Consider the following 21,709-nt stretch of genomic DNA (forward strand, 5'->3'; position numbering starts at 1 on the left):
TGCTTGTCACAGGCATGGGAGTCCATTCAAATGAATGGGCTCTCGTGCCCATGCAAAATGCGGCCCGCATAGATGTGAACCAGGGGTTAGAGTTCATAGAGCTGGAGCCGGCAGTAGAGGAAGCAGGCAGCTGCGGAGGAGCAACATAAGCGAATGCTTCCTCTGTAGCTCCAGCTCCTGTCCCAGGTAGCGTGATATCAAGCACACTACGCCTGGGACCTTTCTAGGAGCTTGGAGAGTGATGCCAGCAGCAAAAAAAAAAAAAAAAGTCAGTGTATTATACAGCACATATACTGCGCTTTTGCAATGAGCAAATTAGCACCTATAAAAGGGTTAACAACTCTTAGGTTGATCCACTGGTGCAGAACACATGCGGGTTAGCTGCAGTGAGCCATAGACTATTGTATCCTGCACCATATCCTGGTATGCTTTTTTTTTTTTTTAAATGTTCGTTACGCTATTCAAATTAAAAAATGTGAAACTCTAAACCATTTCATGTCACTGTGGCCCGCGAGCGGTTATCAAATCACTGAAGAGTCCCTCACTTAATAAATAAATTCATAACTCTTTAAATCCTTTCCATCTGCTAAGATACCCTAGCAATTTCAACTCATCTCAATAAGTACGGTAAAATGGTGCCAGCAGTCAGGCTGCCCCTGCCGGAGCGTCAACTGGACAAGTAAGAAAATCATCATTCTGAAGGTTACATCATTCCTGACAATCTGTCAGGAATGGACTTGCCAATAATGGTGGGACTCACCTGCCTTGTGGGCTGCAGTACCAGGGCTGGCCAGCAGGTGCTCTCAGCAATCAGAGACTCACCCCTGCAATCAGCCAAACACCTGAAGCTGATTGCAGGGGTTGTATTTAAGGAATGGCCAGACTCACAGTCAGGGCCTTGGTGTGTGTTTTTCCATGGGCCCCTGTACCTTGTATCCTGTATTCCTGTTCCTGTCTGACTTGTTGCCGACCCTGCCTGATCCTGACCTCTGCTGACTTCTCCTGCTTGATCCCTGGCTTGTGACCCTGACCATTCTCTGCCCGACCCTCTGTACCACGCTGCCCGTGAGTTACTGAACCCAGCTTGTGACCCTGACCACTCTCCCGCCTGTTCCTGGTACTCCGTTTCCCATTTGCTACTGACCCTGCCTGCCTGACTACTCTTTGTATTGTATGTATTGTTATCGGTGGGTGGTTTGGTTTGCACTGTGTTTTATGTTTAGTTTTGCACTGCGTTTTATATTGTTAGTCTTAATAAATTATATTGTTTATACCATATCTGAAGCCTGCGTTTCCCTGTGTCAGTCCACACACCTCTGGTCATACCTGGAGCCCTGACACAATCATAGGGCTTTGTGTGCATCTTTTTATAGATATGTAATCGTTCTATTCACTGCACTACCTTCTGGCAACTATAAATTCACAAAGGACACTTTTTTTTTTTTTACTTTAGTAGATTGGAAAAGTTTGTCAAAAACATCAATTTTTCATAACTTATTCCGCCGTGAGCATGGTATATTTTGACGTAGGAAGTCAAGGGTCTCTTTCCAGCTGTGTTCTTGGGCTCTACAGTGTGGAAGAAGCTCTCCTCCCCATGTAAGTGGAAGTGGAAAGAATGGAGATTGAGACACAGGGCAAAAGGGGGAACCAGGGGGCTCTAGAAGGTGGCCAGCGCCTGGGTAACTCCGTAAATACACGTCTTTCTTGCCGTATTTGTGTGCTCTGGCTAAGGTTTCCTTGGCAAAAAATAAGCTGTCGTAATTCTGGTCATTTTCACCTACAATGAAGAGAATAGGACCTCGGGCCTTCTCTACTGGAAATACAGAATCCTGGTGTTCAGGCTTTCTTGGGTCTGCCATTACATGAGAGACGGTGAGGGTTCCTCTGTCTGTGAACATCAGTCTTTCCGTTTGATAGGGAATTCCAGGCATGATGAAATCACCGTAGCTGAGACTGTTGCCATTGACAGCATTGGTTCCATTGATACAGACAGTAGCAGCCACCTCGGGCAAATAGGTTCCCATTGCCAAGCCCATCTCGGCCCCTTTACATATAGCGATTACTCCAACTCCTTCTCCAGAAACCTAAAAAGGCAATAATGTAGGTACATGAAGAAATAGAAGACAATTAGAATATAACAGACACAGTTTAAAAGTTTAAGTACTAAATATATAATTTTTAAAAATGTAAGCAGCTACCACTTTGTAAACCTTGGTTGAAGCCTCAAACTTACCCGAGTCTGTAAAATGGCAAAAAAAAAAAAAAACACACAATAAATAACACACACGGTACCAAAAATTGTAACTAGGTAATGTTTACAGCTTATTATCAGTTTAGCGTCAACAGTGAATGACAGCCCTAGAATTATTGCTCTCACCCCAGTGTGCATGGTGATTCCATCACTTTTGTAAGCGTGTACACCCAACCATATATGCAGGTACTTGGGGGCTGTTAATTATGGTTTAGGCTGATAAGCCCCCATGTGATATCACATGGCACATGACAGGTTACCTTTAAGTAGACATTGGGGTCCAATAGACCTCTATTGCCACTTCTGAAAACTTTTTAAGCTGATCAACTTCATACTTTGCTTGATCAACTTCTTTCCTCTTTCCCAGCTGGAGCAGCCAGGGTTTGACAGTTTTGAACCCGGAAGTGCTCCGTGTTGAGTGCACGCTAAAAAGGGGAGATCAGCAACAATAAAAGAAAAAACTAAAATTAAAGAAACATTTTCGGGCACGGTACACATTTTCACATAGTTGCATTGGTCCAGCTTGGACCAGTATCTTTGTATATACACCACACCTGGCTGATGCCCTTGGGAACTGGAAATCATTGAAGTCACCACTACTTCAGTAATCTTTACTTGCTTCTGGGTTCCCTGCTGAGCTGCCAGCATAATGTGAGCACAAGAGGATGGAAGCTGAACATGGGTGCCATTCAGAGAATACTTTGCATTCATTCAGAATATGCAAAGTATTCTCTGGTTGGAAGTGGTGCAGAGCTCCTCCCTGTCAAAACAAATTCAAAATATTTTCCCTGTCCCAAAAACCAGAAGTGTCTAGGAATTATGACATTTTCATTATACATCAAGTATGTGGGTCTCATCTTTAAAACATACTTTTGGGTGGTTACACAGAAATTGCGCGGCCTCCTCAAAGTATTTCAGATCCACATCTCCTAGAAAGCTTGGCAGATCTTCATAAGCAAAATAGGCCAAGGCAAGGGAAGCAAACCCATGGCTGGCCAGAAGGCCGCTTCTAAACTCCAGGAGACCTCCAACACCACCAAACATGTCAATGACTCCGGGGAAAGGGCCTTCTCCTGTAAAACAAGGGGACAAGTCTTAATACCTGCTGTTAGGCGTTCACTCCTCTTTTTGTACCTTTTGCCATTGTCATTAAAGTGGAACTGTACTGTATCTGAGCACCACAAACCAAAATTGCTATGTAGTTCATTTAAAACCAAAAATAGTGAAGCGCTAAAATAAATCCCTAAATACACACACAGTGCATATAATATTAAGTGAAAACCATACCTCATAAATAAATTATATCCGTGACATAAAAAATATCAATATAAAACAAAATATATAAGGAAAAACTTTTCCTTGCCCTTAAATTAATTCTTCAGATCAAACATTAAAAAAAAAAAAATAAAAAATCCATGATATTGCAAATAAACAGTGATGAAAAAAAAAAAAAAAAAAAAAAAATTATATATATAAAAAACTGTGTTAATTACCATATATATATATATTTGTGATTATTTCTAATAATAATAGTGACAACCTAACAGAATAAAAAATATAAAAAAATGTGAATCTCAATCAAATGTACGTGATTATTGTGAAAAAAACCATATATTAAACTATTACATAAAAAAATCACTAGAACTTGTGATATTTCAAATATGAAAAAGTGTCCATAAATGAACAAACACAGTCCATGCAGTAAGGTGAAAACGACACTCAGTGTTCTTCACTTCTAGTGCTCATAAAAAAGAAAGGGAAGAAATCCTCCAATGGCAGCAATGCCTGCTCACCTCCCCAACTCGACCCGCAAAGGGCCACAAGGCTATAACTCTCCTCCAGGAAATCGTTTGCTTCCAAGCAGCTCAGTAAGGAATCACAGGACCTCCTCTCCACCTCCTCTCAAACGTCATATAGGACACAAACAGAGCTTCCCATAGTGTAATACCATTTGTTTATTCAAGACACTCCATATAACAAACTGTTTCCACTCACATGCGTTTGGTTAAAAAAATGCAGTCCTCCTCATTCCCTGGGTGCATTCACATGTAAAGAGGGAAACCAATATGGTCGCTGTGCTCGGACATCCGTCCCCACGTGACCGGAAATGATGTGTCTCTGGGCTGGGAAAAGCGTGCCGACGCGTTGCGTCACGTGCGTCGTGACTTCATCAGGGTACCCTGATGGTTATGTAGTTCATTTAATATTCAAAGCAAACTCCCCCATCCATAGTGGAGACGGTAGAGCAGGAGGATGCGGAAACAAATGGTAGCAATAACCAAGAACCTGTACCACCGAGGGAGGAAGCCCTGGCCCCATCTCCCCTTTCAGCCACACAGAGTGCCCTCAGGGAGCTCACCCAGAACCTGGCCTCCATGAAGCAGATGTCCACTTTCAAACAAGAACTGGCACACCTCTCCAAAGGGGAGAATCCGCTGTGGGACCCGGACAAAGACCGGAAATCCTAGAGGCGTGACCACTTCAGGCACCTAGCCAGGAACTGCGGCAGGCATGAAGCCAAACGTAACCACAGGCCACTGCAAAACTAGGAGCTCTCGAGGCTGAGGAACAGTCTCCGGGACTAGCAATCCAAGGTCCCACCAGACCAGGAGCCAAGGTCACTGCATTGGTCAATGGTCAAGAGGTCCTCCGTTTGATTGACATGGGGTGTCAAACATTGAAGTATAGGGGTATTTAATATGCTTAAAACAGGACAGACAAAAATATGATACAACTGAATAACCCATTAAAAAGATAAGAAAACCAAACTTTTGCTGCAATATTCACCTTCAGTCCAGAGATTTTACCATTTTTTAATGCAATCTGATGGCCAGCATCATTTAACCCACTTACATCTTAATCTCACCCTGTACCTGTCCCAGTCTGTTACTTGATAGTAAAAAGAAAAGCAGCATAGTGATGAGCTCATATGTCATTCCGCTCTCTCCTGTCAGCACACCTCTACCCAAGCAAGCGACCCCATAATCTGTGTATTTCAATCGGAACTGTAAGGAACAGCGCCGGATGTTCTATGCTTTCTATACTATACAAGATGAACAAAAAGTAAAACGTTTTACAGAACGCTGGAGTCTACACTCATGACACAAGTTTCATTAATGCCAATTTATTTTTACATTGCACTTGAACAAACATTGTTCAATTTTGCAGCAGCAATATGAGGTTGACCCATATGTTACAACACGAAAAGTAATAAATACAGTTGCAAGAAAAAGTATGTGAACCCCTTGGGATTACGTGGAGTTTTGCATGAATTGGGCATAAAATGTGCTCTGAACGTCATCTAAGTCACAACAATAGAAGAACACAGTCTGCTGAACATAATACTACACAAACATTAGATGTTGCCATGGTTTAATTGCACATAACATGTAAACATTCACAGTGCAGGGATGAAAAAGTATGTGAGGCCCTAGCTTCATGACTTCTCCCAGAGCTAATTGGAGCCAGGAGTGAGCCAACCTTGACTCCAATCAGTGTGATGATATTGGATGTGTTGCTGACAGCTGTCCTGCCCTTAAAAAACACACACCTGCTTTTGGGTTTACTAGTTTCAAGAAGCACTGTCTGATGTGAACCATGCCTCGCAGAAAAGAGCTCTCAGAAGACCTACAATCAAGAATTGTTGACTTGCATGAAGCTGGAAAGGGTTACAAAAGTATCTCCAAAAGCCTTGATGTTCATGTGTCCACGGTAAGACAGACTGTCTACAAATGGAGAAAGTTTAGCACTGTTGCTACTCTCCCTAGGCGTGGTCGTCCTGTAAAAATGACTGCAAGAGCACAGCACAGAATGCTGCATGAGGTAAAGAAGAATCCCAGAGTGTCAGCTAAAGACCTACACAAATCTCTGGCACATGCTAACATTTTTGTTGACACATCTACAATAAGGAAAACATTAAACAAGAATGAAGTACATGGGAGGACACCACGGAGGAAGCCATTGCTGTCCAAAAAGAATATTGCAGCACGTTTAAAGTTTGCAAAAAGAGCACCTGGATGTTCCACAGTACTACTGGCAAAATATACTGTGGACAGATGAAACCAAGATTGAGTTGTTTGGGAAGAACACACAACACTATGTGTGGAGAAAAAAAAAGGCACAGCACACCAACATCAAAACCTCATCCCCACTGTAAAACATGGCGGAGGGAGCATCATGGTTTGGGGCTGCTTTGCTGCCTCAGGGCCTGGACGGATTGTTGTCATTGATGGGAAAATGAATTCCAGAGTTTATCAAGACATTTTTCAGGAAACGTACGACCATCTGTCCGCCAACTGAAGCTCCGCAGAGGATGGGTGATGCAACAGGACAATGACCCAAAGCATACAAGTAATTCAACAAAACAATGGCTGCAACAGCACAGAATACGCCTTCTGGAGTGGCCCAGTCAGAGTCCTGACCTCAACCCGATTGAAATGCTGTGGCATGACCTTAAGAGAGCGATTCACACCAGACATCCCAAGAATATTGCTACACTGAAACAGTTTGTGAAGAGGAGTGGTCCAAAATGACTCCAGATCATTGTGCAGGTCTGATCTGCAACTACAGGAAACGTTTGGTTGAGGTTATTGCTGCCAAAGGAGCGTCAACCAGTTATTAAGTCCAAAGGTTCACATACTTTTTCCTCCCTGCACTGTGAATGTTTACATGTTATGTGCAATTAAACCATGGCAACATCTAATGTTTGTGTAGTATTATGTTCAGCAGATTGTGTTCTTCTATTGTTGTGACTTAGATGACGTTCAGAGCAAATTTTATGCCTAATTCATGCAAAACTCCACGTAATCCCAAGGGGTTCACATATTTTTCTTGCAACTGTACTTGCATATGTTACACTTACACTCTACTTATCATGCATGTGTTTAACATGAGTCCTGAGGGTCCTTGGGTGCAACTTTCTCTACAACAAATACAAGGACTAAAAAAGGTTAACCAGGGGCCTAAACAGCCGATATAGAAGAGATTAAATTCAAAGTCGCCCAGCATTAATATGAGCTACCATGTGATCGCTGACTCACCCATAAAAAACATAATTAAAAGTTAATGGGTGTGGTCACCGAAACTCATACTCGATACATATGTACATAGGGAAAAGCGTTCCCCAAACAAAAATAGTTTCATGTGGGATCATGCAGCTTTATCAAAGGGCTTTTATTAGAAAAAATGAAGAAAATGTGTATTGTACAAGTATACACGCTAAAGCTGAGCACACCACCACCATAACTTCACCAAACTAAAAAGACAATGTTGTCTCGTCACCTTAGCAGCTGCTCATACAACCTCCAAGAATTCTTGCCCCATATGTTCCCAAGTTGCACCTTTAGCCTTTCTTGCCCCCTTCCCCTAAGTGTGTACGTTGAAGGTTGTATGAGCAGCTGCTAAGGTGACCAGACAACATTGTCTTTTTAGTTTGGTGAAGTTATGGTGGTGGTGTGCTCAGCTTCTGTGTGTATACTTGTGCAATGCGCATTTGCTTCATTTTTTCTAATAAAAGTCCTTTTATAATGCTGCATGGCAGCTTTCTCTCCAGCATGGAAAATGGTGAGCAGCAATTTTCGCTTCAAATCTGGTGGGACTAGCAGTCAAAGGAAGAACTATGGTAGATCTCACACTGCATCTACACAGTTATGAAGCTGCAGAACAGGAGTGCCTAGGCACAAGTACTGCTATTTTTCAGGAACAATTCAAGCCAAAAAGGTAGATTTTTCAGGAGCAATTAACATTTCTAGATGTTCCCTATAACATTAAATTTTTTTAGTTCAGGGTCACTTTCAGTCTTCAAGCTGGCTGTTGTGTTAGGCATTACGAATGATCATGCATGGGCAAACCACCCACCAGAAGATCATTTGAGCAAGATTTGATTAACCATTTTTATATTCTCCACAATTATTTGCGCAAGTATTGGCCAAGTAGGTGTCTATACAGTAAACAGTAGGCCACTGTACAGACCTGAAGCAAGCTAAAGCAATTAGACAGCAAAATCCTACATTCCTAGATGATCTTAGAAACAGTTGAAAAGTCTTTGCTTACCTGGTGGGAGGAAGAGAGCTCCCCGGATTCGTCCTTCCCTGATCTGCACTCGCTCAACACGAGGACTGGCATACCATCTTTCTACAATTTTAGTGGCAATAGGAGGAACTTCTGGTAATGAACTCATTTCCATCCCATAGTAGAGCTCCAAGTGAACATAGAAAGGACTTCTCTTTAAGTCACGTTTTATCAACCTAAGAAATGGAGTAACTGGCTTTAGAGCCCAGAAGAGTCCCATTGGATGAACTCCATGGAAGTCTCCACCAGTGGCTGGTGCATGCTCTAGATCCACCTTTCCAGCATCATCAGCTTTATAGAAGGCTCGAGAGTGAAAGATTTCCCCCTTCTCATCTTCTACCCATGCTCTCAGTGTGATTAGCTCATGTGGTGGGAAGCCCCATGCTTGGATCTTCACTGGCTCATCTGCAAGTGCCACCTCAGGTGTTACTGTGAGGCCAATCATAGCTGAAGGTCTGTAAAAGAATAAAACTTTATAAAAAGGTGGTCTTTGCTAGTGAAGAAGGTTCAGAGATTACTGAATACACAATGAAGTACAATGATGGTTTGCAATTTCTGAAGTAACTACTTCCTCAAGCACCTAAGAAGAAGATGAATATTACTGAAGCAAGTTGGTTAACAATTGTTTAGAAAGCAGGTTGGCGGTAAAGTCTGGACCAACAGTACTGGGTAAAATGAAAAATATCAGTTGTCTCTCAACGGTATCCTTGTGTGGAGAAACAGCACCTTGAAGGATCATGCTATGCTGTGTAGTGACAGAGCTACTTGCTGACTTGGGGGCTGTCCCCATTAGGGCAATTACTCCTTACTTTTCTAACAAACCCACTAAAAATAAAATAATCCTACAGAGGTTTAGGGATCCAAAACTACCAATCAAAACATAACATTTTGTGTATCAATAAAGTGATGTTAAGTCAATTTAAAATTATAAAGCACATGTAGGCAGGTCCATAAAAAAGGGTGCTGTTTGTAAGCAAGTGTTAGCCGCCCAAGTTAGGGAAGGTTTAAGTTTTGGACCGGTTGGTTTCCTGGGCTCTGTCCTCCTCCCTGGTTTGATTATAAAAAGGGGAAGGCACCGGGAAAGACCACATGGGAAGTAAGAAGGTCCAGAACACAGCAAAGGATGTAACCTGGAGCAACGTTCACCCTCCACCCTTAATGGACTTCAGTTTTGGAGATATGCCTGGGCAGCAATGGAATAGTCAGTTAGGCCGTCTGTTATTTGTACTTTATTCTGTAATGCTGCAGAAATATTCAGTAATGCTATGGAAATATTTTGAATCTTGGTCTGAAGTTACTCATAGGGGTTGTAGAGAGTCAACCTGGGGCAGGTTTAGGAGGAGGTCAATTGTAGAGGGCAGGTACTTACCCTTCAGGCCCATTTTTTAAGCAGCTGGTCAGAGAGGCTGTGGACAGGAGTTCTGCCGTCTGCGGTGAGGAGACCCAGATGCTGTCTGGAAGTCTCCATAATCTGACTGACGTGCAGGGTGGGCTCCCCTTTAACCGAGGCCTTGAAATACTATGTGTGCTCTGACTGGCAAAGGTACATATTCGCCAGCACACCATGGATCTCCAAATATGGTCCACAGAGGTTTTTATTGCAAAGAAAATCACATCACAGAAGAAAGTGCAACGTTTCTGAGCCGCGCAGGACCCCTTCATCATGTTACCAGGAATAATACAATAATGGTGCAGTGCTAAAAATATTAAGACCATAAAATCTGATAAAAGGGTAATGAATAACAGTTCAAAGGTGACTTTCAGTGCTCCTAAAGTGCCTGTTTTCCTGGTGTGTCGGTGCTTGTGCAATAATTGCGCACTCAGACGCTCAATGTAAATGCGCCCATAAACATAAATCCAGATGTCATCAGGGTAAGCCAGGTACTGGGGTAACTTCCCTCTGAAGGGTGGAATGGTACATCAAATGGATCCTGGGGCTTTAAATGGTGATCCAAAATCAGCCAGAGCTCCCCTTAAGGGATGAGTTACTGCTCTCAGGATGTGCAGGAGGCTCTCTCTCTGGATACTGGGATGAATCTTGTGCAGGGAGTCTGAAATTTAATACTCCTCCAGGGAGTTTAAGATAAAGATATGTGTAGTATAGTAAAGCAAATATTTATTGAGGGGTAAAGTTTAAAAACGAAGCATCAAAGTAGTACAGTAAAAACTGGATTGTCAGGACTAACCGTCCACACTTAAAGATGGCCGCCGGAGCTCCACGATGCTCCGGCGGCATGACGTCACAACGTAATTCACTTCTCCTTACGCATTTTGTGCGCACACATGTCTTCAGAGGGGATTGCAATCTTCAGATATGATTTTTGAAATCCCCTCTGAAGACGTGCGTGTGCACGAAACGCGCAAGGAGGAGCCAATTACGCCGTGACGTCAGCATCGTGGAGCTCCGGCAGCCATCTTTAAGTGTGGATGGATGAAAGGAGGGTTGCATGAAAGAGTAATTGACATTCAAAGTGCAACAGCGCTGAAAGTTGAAAATTGGCCTGGGCAGGAAGGGGGTGAAAGTGTCCGGATTTGAAGTGGTTAAAGGTTAGACACAAACCTTGCTCTCACACAGGCGGTATAGGAACTAGGACTTTTTTTCACATGTGGTTTTTCTTTTTTGTCTCTGGGTTTTTTGTAGTTTTTGTTTAAGCACACCCCTTTATTGTAAGAATTCACAATGTATGGTTTGATTACATGTTTTTAATAGCGCAGATTTCTACATATAAACACTATGGTTTCAGAAATCTATTTAGTCTATCTTTTCATAGATATTAGATTTATTATATATATTTTAGAAAAAAAAAAACCAAAAACCAAAAAAAAAAAAAACACAACCCTTGCATAGTTTACACACAGGGGCAGGAGCGCCGGTCGATTATGATCTGCCCGCTGTCATTATGGCAAGCAGGAGACCCTGTCAAGATTCCAAAGTGGAAACTTTTTCCTGGAGGTGCCCAGGGCGGCTGCTGATGGGGATGCTATAGGAATTCGAGGTTTAAATCAGGGCGCTGTGACCGGTGATCTTTGACTTCTCCCATGTTGTTCAGGTAGACCTCCATCTCTTTATAAAAGGTAAGTTCACCTTTGGTAGCATGGTACACGTTCCACCCATTTTTTACATCCGCTGCCCACTGACCTCCCCCCCCCCCCCGTAACAGAAGAAGAACGGGGAGAAGTTCACTTTTTAAACACAGCGCAACCATAGGCCCCACCCCACGGCGTTCTGTGAATGAATGAACTACAAGTCCCGACAGCCTTTGCGGCTGTCAGCTTGTAGTTCTTATTGAACTACCACGGTACTGTTGTAGTTCATTGAATCTTTCTGCCAGTATATCTGCTTGCCCATATATCCCATACGGGCAAGCAGATATACTGACAGGTCTGCAGGAGACCTGCATGGCACCAGCGATCTACTGATAACTGGTGCAAAGCTTTCCAGGCTCCTGAAACAAAAAATAATAAATGCACGTTTTTTTACCTGCAAAAAAAAGATAAAAGTGCATTTATTATTTTTAGTCAAAAGGTAAACTTATCCTTTAGGGCCCTTTCACACCGAACGCAGTTGGCTGCATTTTGAACTGCAGTCCAACTGCATAGACAGTCCGCAATACAGGCAGTCCTATGGGCATAGTTCACACCATGGCAATGCACTTCAGCGCAGTGCAGAAAAGTACAGCATGCGGCTTTATTCCACACCGCAAACATGCAAACGCATTGCAAAACATCACAGTGCATATAGAAGCCCAAGGAAAGAAGAAGGGAGTGGCCTCACAGGTCAAATGCAGTTAGAAAAGTGCACGTCAACTGTATGTAAATGCGTGTCAAATGCAGGTAAAACACATCAACTGCATGCATAGGTACAAGGAAAAAATGTGCAGTTACTGGTGTGAATGGGCCCTTGAGGTTTCCTACCCCTACTCTAATACAAATTTGGACGTTAAGGCTCCATGCACACTAGCATTTTTTTGAGCTCCTAGAACAGGTTTCTCAACCAGGGTTCCTCCAGAGGTTGCTCGGGGTTCCTTGAGCAATGATCAATATCTGCCTCTCAGGTAGGTTCCCACTGACACCATTGAGCTTTTTAGCTATCTGTAGGGGGTTGGGGGTAATTCTTCCCAATGACCACAAGTGTTAGGCGCCATGTACACGGGACACTTCTGAACGATGGAAACTGACTGCTGGAAAACGTAGGTTAAAAAACGTCTGTTTAGCCGCGTTTGCATAACACGCTTATGTGTAACCGCATGCCACCCAGCCACTGTACATATACGGCGGCAGGACGGCACTCATAAGCAAAACCACGTTTTAAGACGTGTGTTTTGTAAACAAATAGGGGGCGCGCGCGAGGCGCACCGCCGCCCTATTTGTCCCGCGGATCACCGCCGCAGATGTCAGTCGTTGGGTCACAGCCACTCGTTAGCGGCTATGTCCCGGCGATCGGCGGCAAACAGTGACAGACAGCACAGCTGAAGTAGCTGTGCTGTCTGTCACTTCCCTGTCAGCTCGAGGATGAGCTGATCGAGAAAGAACAGTTTCTCTCTCTCGATCAGCCTTGTCCCGCCCAGCACACACCCCCGCCCCCTAGTAAAACACTCCCCTCACTCCTATAACCCTTCCCTGCAAAATAAAGTTAACCCCTTCCTCCCCATTGCCATTAGTACAGTGTCAGGTTTTTTTTTGTTTGCACTGATCACTGTATTAGTGTTTTTGGGGATGTCAGTGACCCCAAGTCAGTACCCCCCAATGTCAGAATGTCCGCCGCAGTCCCGCCATAAGTCGCTGGTCGCCGCCATAATTCGCTGATTGCCGCCATTATTAGTATAAAAAAACCCCTAAAAATCCCAGTATCTTTCCCGCCATTTGTAAACACTATAACTTTCACGTAAACCAATTAATTTACAGGTATTGGGGTTTTTTTTAGCAAAGACATGGAGCAGAATACATTTTGGCAGAAATTTATGACTAAATTTGATTTTTGCATTTTTTTTACTGGACATGTTTTATAGCAAAAAGTCCAAAATATTGTTTTTTTTTCCTCAAAATTGTCAGCCTTTTTTTTATAGCGCAAAAAATAAAAACCGCACAGGCAATCAAATACCACTGAAAGAAAGCTCAATTTGTGGGGAAAAAAAGGATGTAAATTTCATTTATGTACCATATTGCATGACTGCGCAATTGTCCGTTAAACTAGCGCAGCGCTGTATAGCAGAAAAATGGCGTAAATTGCAGTATTTATACCATAGTTTGTAGACGCTATAACTTCCACACAAAGCAATCAATATACACTTATTGGGATTTTTTTTACCAAAAACATGGAGCAGAATACATTTTGGCCTAAATTTATAACCAACTTTGAGTTTATTATATATTTTTTATAGCTGAAAGTAAAAAATATTGTTTTTCTTCAAAATTTTTGGCCTTTTTATGTTTATAGCGTGAAAAATAAAAGCGCACAGATGATCAAATACCACCGAAAGAAAGCTCTATTTGTGTGAAAAAAGGATGTAAATTTCGTTTGGGTGCAGCATTGCATGACCGCGCAATTATCAGTTGAATTAGTGCAGCGCCGAGTAGCAAAAAGAGGCCTGGTCATTAAGAGGGGTAAATCCTCTGGAGCTCAAGTGGTTAAAAGTGTTTTGTAAAGATAACCTCAGGAGACTTCCAAAATGCCCAGAATGCACTGAAAAACAGTAAAAATTAACTATTTCAGACATTTTGAGAGAAATAGAGAAAGCAGAAGCAGAGAGAGCAGTATGTGTTGAGATTAGCTGTCTTTTTTTTATTTTTTTTGTGGTGTTTGGATGTGTTCCAGCTCATTTCTGTGCAGAAATTATTGCAGCAGTGTCTAACATATTTTCTTTCATGCGAAACCTCAAAGTATGGTGTACCGGGTCCATTTGAGTACCGGGAAAACGCTTTGCATGCATTTTTCATGATGAAAAAAGGCTCCGGACAGCATCTGGAAATGGAAGAGTTAAAAAAATGTTCAAAACGCAAACACTTATAAAACGAGGTTAGCCGCATTTACAAGCGTTTGAAACGCTGATAAAATCTACTCCTGAACGCAAGTTTGGTACATGAAAAAAAATGCCTGTAAAACGGAGATGTGTACATGGACACATAGGAAAACATTAGGGAGAGTTCAGGGGCTGCTGAGAAAAAAAAAAAAAATGCAGTAAAGCTCCTAAACATCAGTTTATCAACTGCAGTGTACATGAGCCCTTAGGAGCATTCTTACCTCTAACCGTCACACTGATGTACCATGAGTTAGATATAGTCATTTTTAGCCGGGGTTCCTTGAGACCGGAAAGTTATTTCAAGTTATTTTTTTTTTTTTCTTCCTCAACATGCATTGTAAAAATGCTAACAAGCCATTAATGCTCCACAATGCTTCTGAATGCTACTAAAATGCTTATTTTTTTAAAAAAATGCCATTTCCAGCGTTTTTTCCAGTATCTTTTTTTTTTCAAAACTGCTAGTGTGCATGGAACCAAAAACTGCATCTGTTGTAAAAAAAAAGGTGCAAGTTGGGTGAAGTATTTTGTAGCAAGGACTTTTGTTGCAGTATTTGTGAACTGTGCCCATGGGGTTATGTATGCAGAGAATGCTACACACATATATTGTATACTTGGAGTAAACAGACTGCTTTCCAAATAAAAATAAAACCTCCTCTGACCTTGTGATGAATTACATTTGCTGTCAGCGCCTCGGCTGGAAGATTTCTAGCCTGTAGCCAATAACGCACGCGGCAGAATCCTGACACACGGGGCCTGGTGTTCCCGGAGAGAGGACATTTTTCTGCTGCCGGAACTGGAGAAGAGGAGGGCGGAGTGACAACAGAGGCCTGGCAGAGTGACAACAGAGGCCTGGCAGAGTGACAACACAGGGCAGGGATGGTATTTAAAGGGAACCTGTCTCTATGAATTAAACTCCTCAACAACGCCAAACAGAACAGTTTTTCCAAACGTCTTTAAGTTCACACGGATGCAATGTGGAATTCGCAGCATTTTCTGTGTGAATGCCAAATCAGAATCGCACCCCGTTCATGCGAACCGCTGCGGGTGTGTATGTTAACAACACCCCGAAAGCAACCCGCAAAACGCGGTGCGATGTGCAGAATCGGATCGCATAGGTGTGAATACCCATGCGATCCGATTCTAGTGCGGACCAAAAAAAGGGTCCTGCACCTTTTTAGTACAGGTGCGGTGCAATATGGGCCGGCTCCAATCGCATCGCACACAAATCGCATGTGATTTGCACAGGAATGCGGTGCGGTTCACATGCGATTGACCGCACCACACTGATGCGAACCCACACTTAAACTATGCACTGTGGATTGCTGAGCTAAGCCGCTCAAACAGGCATGGGCTCCTTACCAGGTCACTGATGTTGAGAGTGACTGAAGGCTAGGGTAACCAACTCAGCCCTTTAAACCCGAACACATATTAGTTACACAGGTTCTGGGGCTGATCAAGGTGGTCATTAAACTCACTGAGTGCCTTATCTGCATTCAATTAGCCTCACAAGCTGTGGAATTAACCCCTTCACTCCGACGTCACACAAATATGCGGCCTCACAGAACTGGGCTTTTTTCCGTGGGGCCGCATATTTGCGCACCTGTCTTTGTGCTGGGACACATAGCACGCTCCTAGCACAAAGACCGCGGTGTCACTGAGAGCCCCGGATCCAGTTCTAACAATCAGGACCCAAGACTCCCAGTTCCAGGTCACACGATTGCTGTGATAGCCTCTGATTGGCTATCACAGTGATCAGTCACTGTACAGCCCGCCCCCCTTGGTTTTGTTTCTCTCTGAATAGAGGAAAGAGATACAAAAAAAAACTTTGTAAAAAAAAAAAAAAAAGATAAACAATCATAAAAAAATAAAATTAAAAATAAAGGAAAAATACCTAGATCAAGGTTTGATCTAGTTCAGTGCCAGGGTTAGTGTTTGGGTTAAGGTCAGGGTCAAAGGTCAGGATTTTTTAAATTGGTATGAGTGTGTTTTAGGTAAAAAAAAAAAAAACCCAAAAACGAAATGCACACTATTGTTTCTGGGCAGTACTACAGGTATAAACAACAAATAACATACATTAATGGTATCGCTGCGATCATCAAGAGCTGGAGAATTTATTTTGGGTTGTTCTTTGGAGGGAGGTTATGGTAGTAACAAGAAACACACAGCTAAATTTAAAAAAAATATTTTTGGTTGCATTTTTGGTTCTATAGACTTTAATGGGAACGCTGCAGAAAAGAATGTATTGTGTTTTTGCCGTGTTTTTTATCCTGAAGATAAACATGTTTGTTCTTATGTGTCTTTTTAGATACTGAATGGGAGAGACTTTGATTAATAAACCTCCTAATGATGAAAATTGCAGGGTCTGAATCCCCTTAGAAATGATTAACCCTTTAGGACCAGTTCACCAAAACTGATATTTCTGTTGCAGGGGATGCCTAAAACTTGACTTGTATCTTAGTGCAGACTTCTGGGACAATCAGTGAGCCAATCACACAAGCAGAGCCCTGATTCCCAGGGTCTGGAAATCTTCAACAATACCTTCAATACAGAAATGGGTGTCGGATGTGAACTGTATCATGTGCACGGAGGAGTTACTAGCTATACTTAAAGCGGAGTTCCAGTGAAAATGTAATAAAAAAATAAAAGTCAGCAGCTACAAAAACTGTAGCTGCTGACTTTTAAAAAAACACGCTCACCAGTCCCTGGATCCCGCGGTGTCCTCCCCGCAGTCCATTTCACCAGCCGTCCTGTGTTCCTGCCATCTTTAGTGTGGACACCTGGCTGTGACAGCTGGGTGCTCACTGCGCATGCGTGAGTAGCGCTGCACTTTCCGAATGGTCCGTAGTCTTCTGGGCAGGGCTGCTGTTAGAAACCACGGGGCCCCATACAGCAAACCTGACAGGGCCCCTCCACCAAAAAAAAAAAAAAACACAGTTTACTATGCTTCAGTAATGAATGAACACAGTGATTGATTGTTACAGATTACTCACTTTGTTCATCCAGGAAAGGAAGTGGCAGGTAAATGTTACATATTTACCGGACCCTTCTCCCACTCTCCATCTTGAAGGATCCTATTGTGTGCATGCAGCTGCTGGTGGAAAGGAAAGGACGGAAGCCGGCAGCACTGTGGGGTCACATGGGGGGGGCCTTGACAGTGGGAAACATGGTGCACAGAGTGGGTGTGCCAGGGGGGGGGCAGTTACTGGAGTTGATCCCCTGTATGGCTCTCTCTGCAGTAGCTGACAACCAATGGGAGGGAGAGGAGAAGAAGCCACCCTCTCTGACCACATCTGATTCAACCAGCTGCCTGGGCCCCCCTTGCTGGCCTGGGCCCCATACAGGAGGACTAGTGGTACCCCCTTATCCACGGCCCTGCTTCTGGGACCTGTCACATGTCCCAGAAGACTACAAGGGGGGGGGGGGACAACTTCTGTTTCCGATCACCTAGGAAATGGGAGCGGGTACCTATCAACTTCGGGGCCTCGCTCCCCGGGGGAGCTCCTTATCAACTGATGATGTCATTGGTTGTCAGGACGCCGGCGGCTACAAGGTCGTAATGGTGCACAATGGAAACCTGGGGCTTTGTTGTAACTAAAAGGCCGGCTTGTCCCACCCGCTGGCTTGAATACAAGTTTTGGGCAATTTTTAGACATTTTGCCAATGCACCCCTGAAGAACCATCAAGGCAGCCCAGGATGCCTGGACACCCTGCTTGAGAAAGGCTGGTCTAGTAGGTGTTGAAGGACAGGAATACATGTTGTTACTACTAATGCCTAGTAGATAAAATGCAATTTTGCAACAGTTGCCAAGTGATTCCATTGCTGTCATAGTGCCATATTCTGCAATAAATATGTATTAATCTCTAATTACAATATGCCGGGTATCGCAATTGTATATTATTCTTTTATTCTTGATTTTTCTTTTCTCACAAAAGTGAAGTCACTATTTAAATGACTGTGGTTTGGTGAAAGTCACTTTCACTGCTTTGCAAATATTCCCCCAAAAGTGGCTCCATGTACACGGGGCGTTTGGAAAACGCTGGAAACTGACTGCTGGAAAACGTAGGTTAAAAAACGTCAGTTTAGCCGCGTTTGCATACCACGTTTATGCGTTTAGAAGCATTTTTTAAAGATAACCTCAGGAGACCTTCCAAAATGCCGAAATGCACTGAAAAACAGTCAAAAATTAACTATTTCAGACATTTTGAGAGAAATAGAGAGAGCAGAAGCAGAGAGAGCAGTATGTGTTGAGATGGCCTCTCTTTTCTGGTTGTATTCACTATGTATCCCATCATGAGCATAATGCGGCACGTTCTACCATCTTTTCCTTCACACGAAACCTGGAACTGACTGCGCTGGTGTACCGGGTCCATTTGAATACATGGAAAACGCTTTGCATGCATTTCTGATGATGAAAAAAGGCTCTGGACAGCATCTGGACATGGAACAGTTAAAAAACGCTTATAAATGCAAACGTTTATAAATGCGGTTAGCCGCGTTTACACGCATTTACAAGTTTTTGGCGTTTGAAACGCTGATAAAATCTACTCCTGAACGCAGGTTTGCTGTGTTCAAATAAACGACATCCAATAACGACAGCCAATAAATATCACTATGGGCTGCAAGCAGGGGCGGACTGACCATTTGGAAACTTGGGCACTGCCCGAGGGCCCGGGGTCAGTAGGGGGCCCCATGAGATGCCCCTGGTTCCTTTTTCATAGGCTTTTTTGAGTTTGAGCAAGGACACAGGGGCCCCATGATCCCCTATTGCCCGGGGGCCCCATGAGTTGTCAGTCCGCCCGTGCTGTAAACTCAACTGCCTGTAAACGACATAGTGTACATGGACACATAGGAAAACATTCAGGGGCTGCTAAAAAAAAAACCGCAGAAAATCTCCTGAACGTGAGTTTATCAGCTGCAGTGTACATGAACCCTTAGTACTTATTCTCAGCAGCCTGCAATGTAGGAAACCTGCGTTCCGTGTGCGTTTCCCAAACCGCATTGAAAACACACCGCCTTTGCAATCTGTTGCGGGTGTAAATTCACTCCTAACCCCAAACGCAGTGTGTTTGCCTGCCCGGCGGATCACACGGTACAAAAACTACCATGCGATCCAGTTGCAGTGATTTTCCAAAATTAATGCATGCACTACTCATGGTGCAATGCAGTGCAAACTGAGCCCATTCAAATGAACAGGCTCAGATCGCACTGCACTGAATCGCATGTGAATTGCGCATGCCTGTGCAATTCCGTGTGGACTTAACCATGCAAAAGCCCCTAGGAATTATCTCACGATGGGCAAGAATGACACCAACAAACGCATCAAATACAAAACCCCCACTAACCTGCTTTGTGTGTGAGGCAGTTCAGGAATTCGATTGGCTGGAATGTGCGCAGAGAAATGTATCACAGAGTAGTTCGCACAGGGAGGGATCTACAACCTGCAGGGTAAAGGGCACTACACGCCCCCATGCTTCATGGACAGGCAGGTCAAAGAGCCAATCACTGCACAGTCATGACAGAGATACACATTTAACCACTTCAGTACCAGGCACCTTCACCCCCTTCCTGCACAGGCCAGCTTTCAGCGCTGCTGCACTTTGAATGGCAATTACTCCATCATGCAACATATGAATTTTGTATAATTTTTTTTTTAGACAAATAGATCCTTCTTTTGGTGGTATTTCATCACCACTGGATTTTTTTTTTTTTTTGCTAAACAAAAGGAAAAAGAACAAAATTTAAAGTGTTACTAAACCCACAACAGTAAAATCAGTCTGTATATGCAGTAAAGCATGCTTGGGGAGACCAGATATAGTAAATGCAGGGTCCGGGGAGACCGGATATAGTGAATGCAGGGTCCGGGGAGACCGGATATAGTGAATGCAGGGTCCGGGGAGACCAGATATAGTGAATGCAGGGTCCTGGGAGACCGGATATAGCGAATGCAGGGTCCGGGGAGACCGGATATAGTGAATGCAGGAGCCGGGGAGACCGGATATAGTGAATGCAGGGTCCTGGGAGACCGGATATAGCAAATGCAGGGTCCGGGGAGACCGGATATAGTGAATGCAGGAGCCGGGGAGAGCAGATATAGTAAATGCAGAGTTCGGGGAGAGCGGATATAGTGAATGCAGGAGCCGGGGAGAGCAGATATAGTAAATGCAGAGTTCGGGGAGAGCGGATATAGTGAATGCAGGATCTGGGGGGAGACCGGATATAGTGAATGCAGGAGCCGGGGAGACCGGATATAATGAATGCAGGAGCTGGGGAGACCGGATATAGTGAATGCAGGAGCCGGGGAGAGCGGATATAGTGAATGCAGCAGGGTCCGGGGAGACCAGATATAGTGAATGCAGGATCCGGGGAGAGCGGATATAGTGAATGCAAGAGCCGGGGAGACCAGATATAGTGAATGCAGGGTCCGGGGAGACCGGATATAGTGAATGCAGGAGCCGGGGAGACCGGATATAGTGAATGCAGGAGCCGGGGAGACCGGATATAGTGGATGCAGGGTCTGGGGAGACCAGATATAGTGAATGCAGGATCCGGGGAGAGCGGATATAGTGAATGCAAGAGCCGGGGAGACCGGATATAGTGAATGCAGGGTCCGGGGAGACCGGATATAGTGAATGCAGGAGCCGGGGAGACCGGATATAGTGAATTCAGGAGCCGGGGAGACCGGATATAGTGGATGCAGGGTCCGGGGAGACCGGATATAGTGAATGCAGGGTCCGGGGAGACCGGATATAGTGAATGCAGGGTCCGGGGAGACCGGATATAGTGAATGCAGGATCCGGGGAGAGCGGATATAGTGAATGCAGGAGCCGGGGAGAGCGGATATAATGAATGCAGGGTCCGGGGAGACCGGATATAGTGAATGCAGGAGCCGGGGAGAGTGGATATAATGAATGCAGGAGCCGGGGAGAGTGGATATAATGAATGCAGGGTCCGGGGAGACCGGATATAGTGAATGCAGGAGCCGGGGAGAGTGGATATAATGAATGCAGGGTCCGGGGAGACCGGATATAGTGAATGCAGGGTCCTGGGTTTAGTAACACTTTAAAAAAAATATATATTTTGCAAAATAAGCAATTTTTCTTTTTCACTGATTTGCGCTGATCAGGCTGCACTGATGGGCTGTGGTGAGGCTGCATTTATGGGCACTGATAGGTCGCACTGATGGGCAGTGGTGAGGCTGCATTGATGGGCACTGATGGGGCTGCACTGATGGGCAGTGGTGATGCTGCATTGATGGGCACTGATAGGTCACACTGATGGGCAGTGGTGAGGCTGCATTGATGGACACTGATAGGTCACACTGATGATCAGTGCACTGATTATCAGCGTAAACAAAGCGCTATCAGGATT

General features: G+C 44.0%; 1 protein-coding gene across 2 annotated transcripts; it reads right to left on the reverse strand.

Annotated features, from left to right (window-relative positions):
• Nucleotides 1-1,430: 1,430 nt before the first annotated feature.
• On the reverse strand, nucleotides 1,431-19,798 carry LOC149459134 (acyl-coenzyme A amino acid N-acyltransferase 1-like). Of its 2 annotated transcripts, none has more exons than XM_089681600.1 (4): nucleotides 19,684-19,798; nucleotides 8,303-8,775; nucleotides 3,122-3,324; nucleotides 1,431-2,084 (listed from the first exon to the last, which is right to left on the reverse strand). In XM_089681600.1, the coding sequence occupies exons 2-4, from the start codon at nucleotides 8,763-8,765 to the stop codon at nucleotides 1,488-1,490; spliced, it is 1,263 nt and encodes a 420-aa protein (XP_089537726.1). In that variant the 5' UTR covers nucleotides 8,766-8,775; nucleotides 19,684-19,798; the 3' UTR covers nucleotides 1,431-1,487. The 2 variants fall into 2 exon arrangements, with proteins under 2 accessions (XP_089537726.1, XP_089537725.1); XM_089681599.1 differs by lacking the exon at nucleotides 19,684-19,798 and adding an exon at nucleotides 15,000-15,141.
• Nucleotides 19,799-21,709: the final 1,911 nt, after the last annotated feature.

This window comes from Staurois parvus, unplaced genomic scaffold (genome assembly GCF_062004578.1).
Source record: "Staurois parvus isolate SC_StPar_1 unplaced genomic scaffold, SC_StPar_1.0 ptg000272l, whole genome shotgun sequence".
Lineage (NCBI taxonomy): Eukaryota > Metazoa > Chordata > Amphibia > Anura > Ranidae > Staurois > Staurois parvus.

Excerpts from the sequence above, each read along its gene's own strand:
- LOC149459134 (XM_089681600.1), bottom strand. The coding sequence starts at position 8,765 with ATGATTGGCCTCACAGTAACACCTGAGGTGGCACTTGCAGATGAGCCA. Across the intron at positions 3,325-8,302 it reads AGCTCTCTTCCTCCCACCAG|GAGAAGGCCCTTTCCCCGGA; the intron begins GTAAGCAAAGAC and ends CTTGTTTTACAG. Across the intron at positions 2,085-3,121 it reads TTCTGTGTAACCACCCAAAA|GTTTCTGGAGAAGGAGTTGG; the intron begins GTATGTTTTAAA and ends TTGCCTTTTTAG.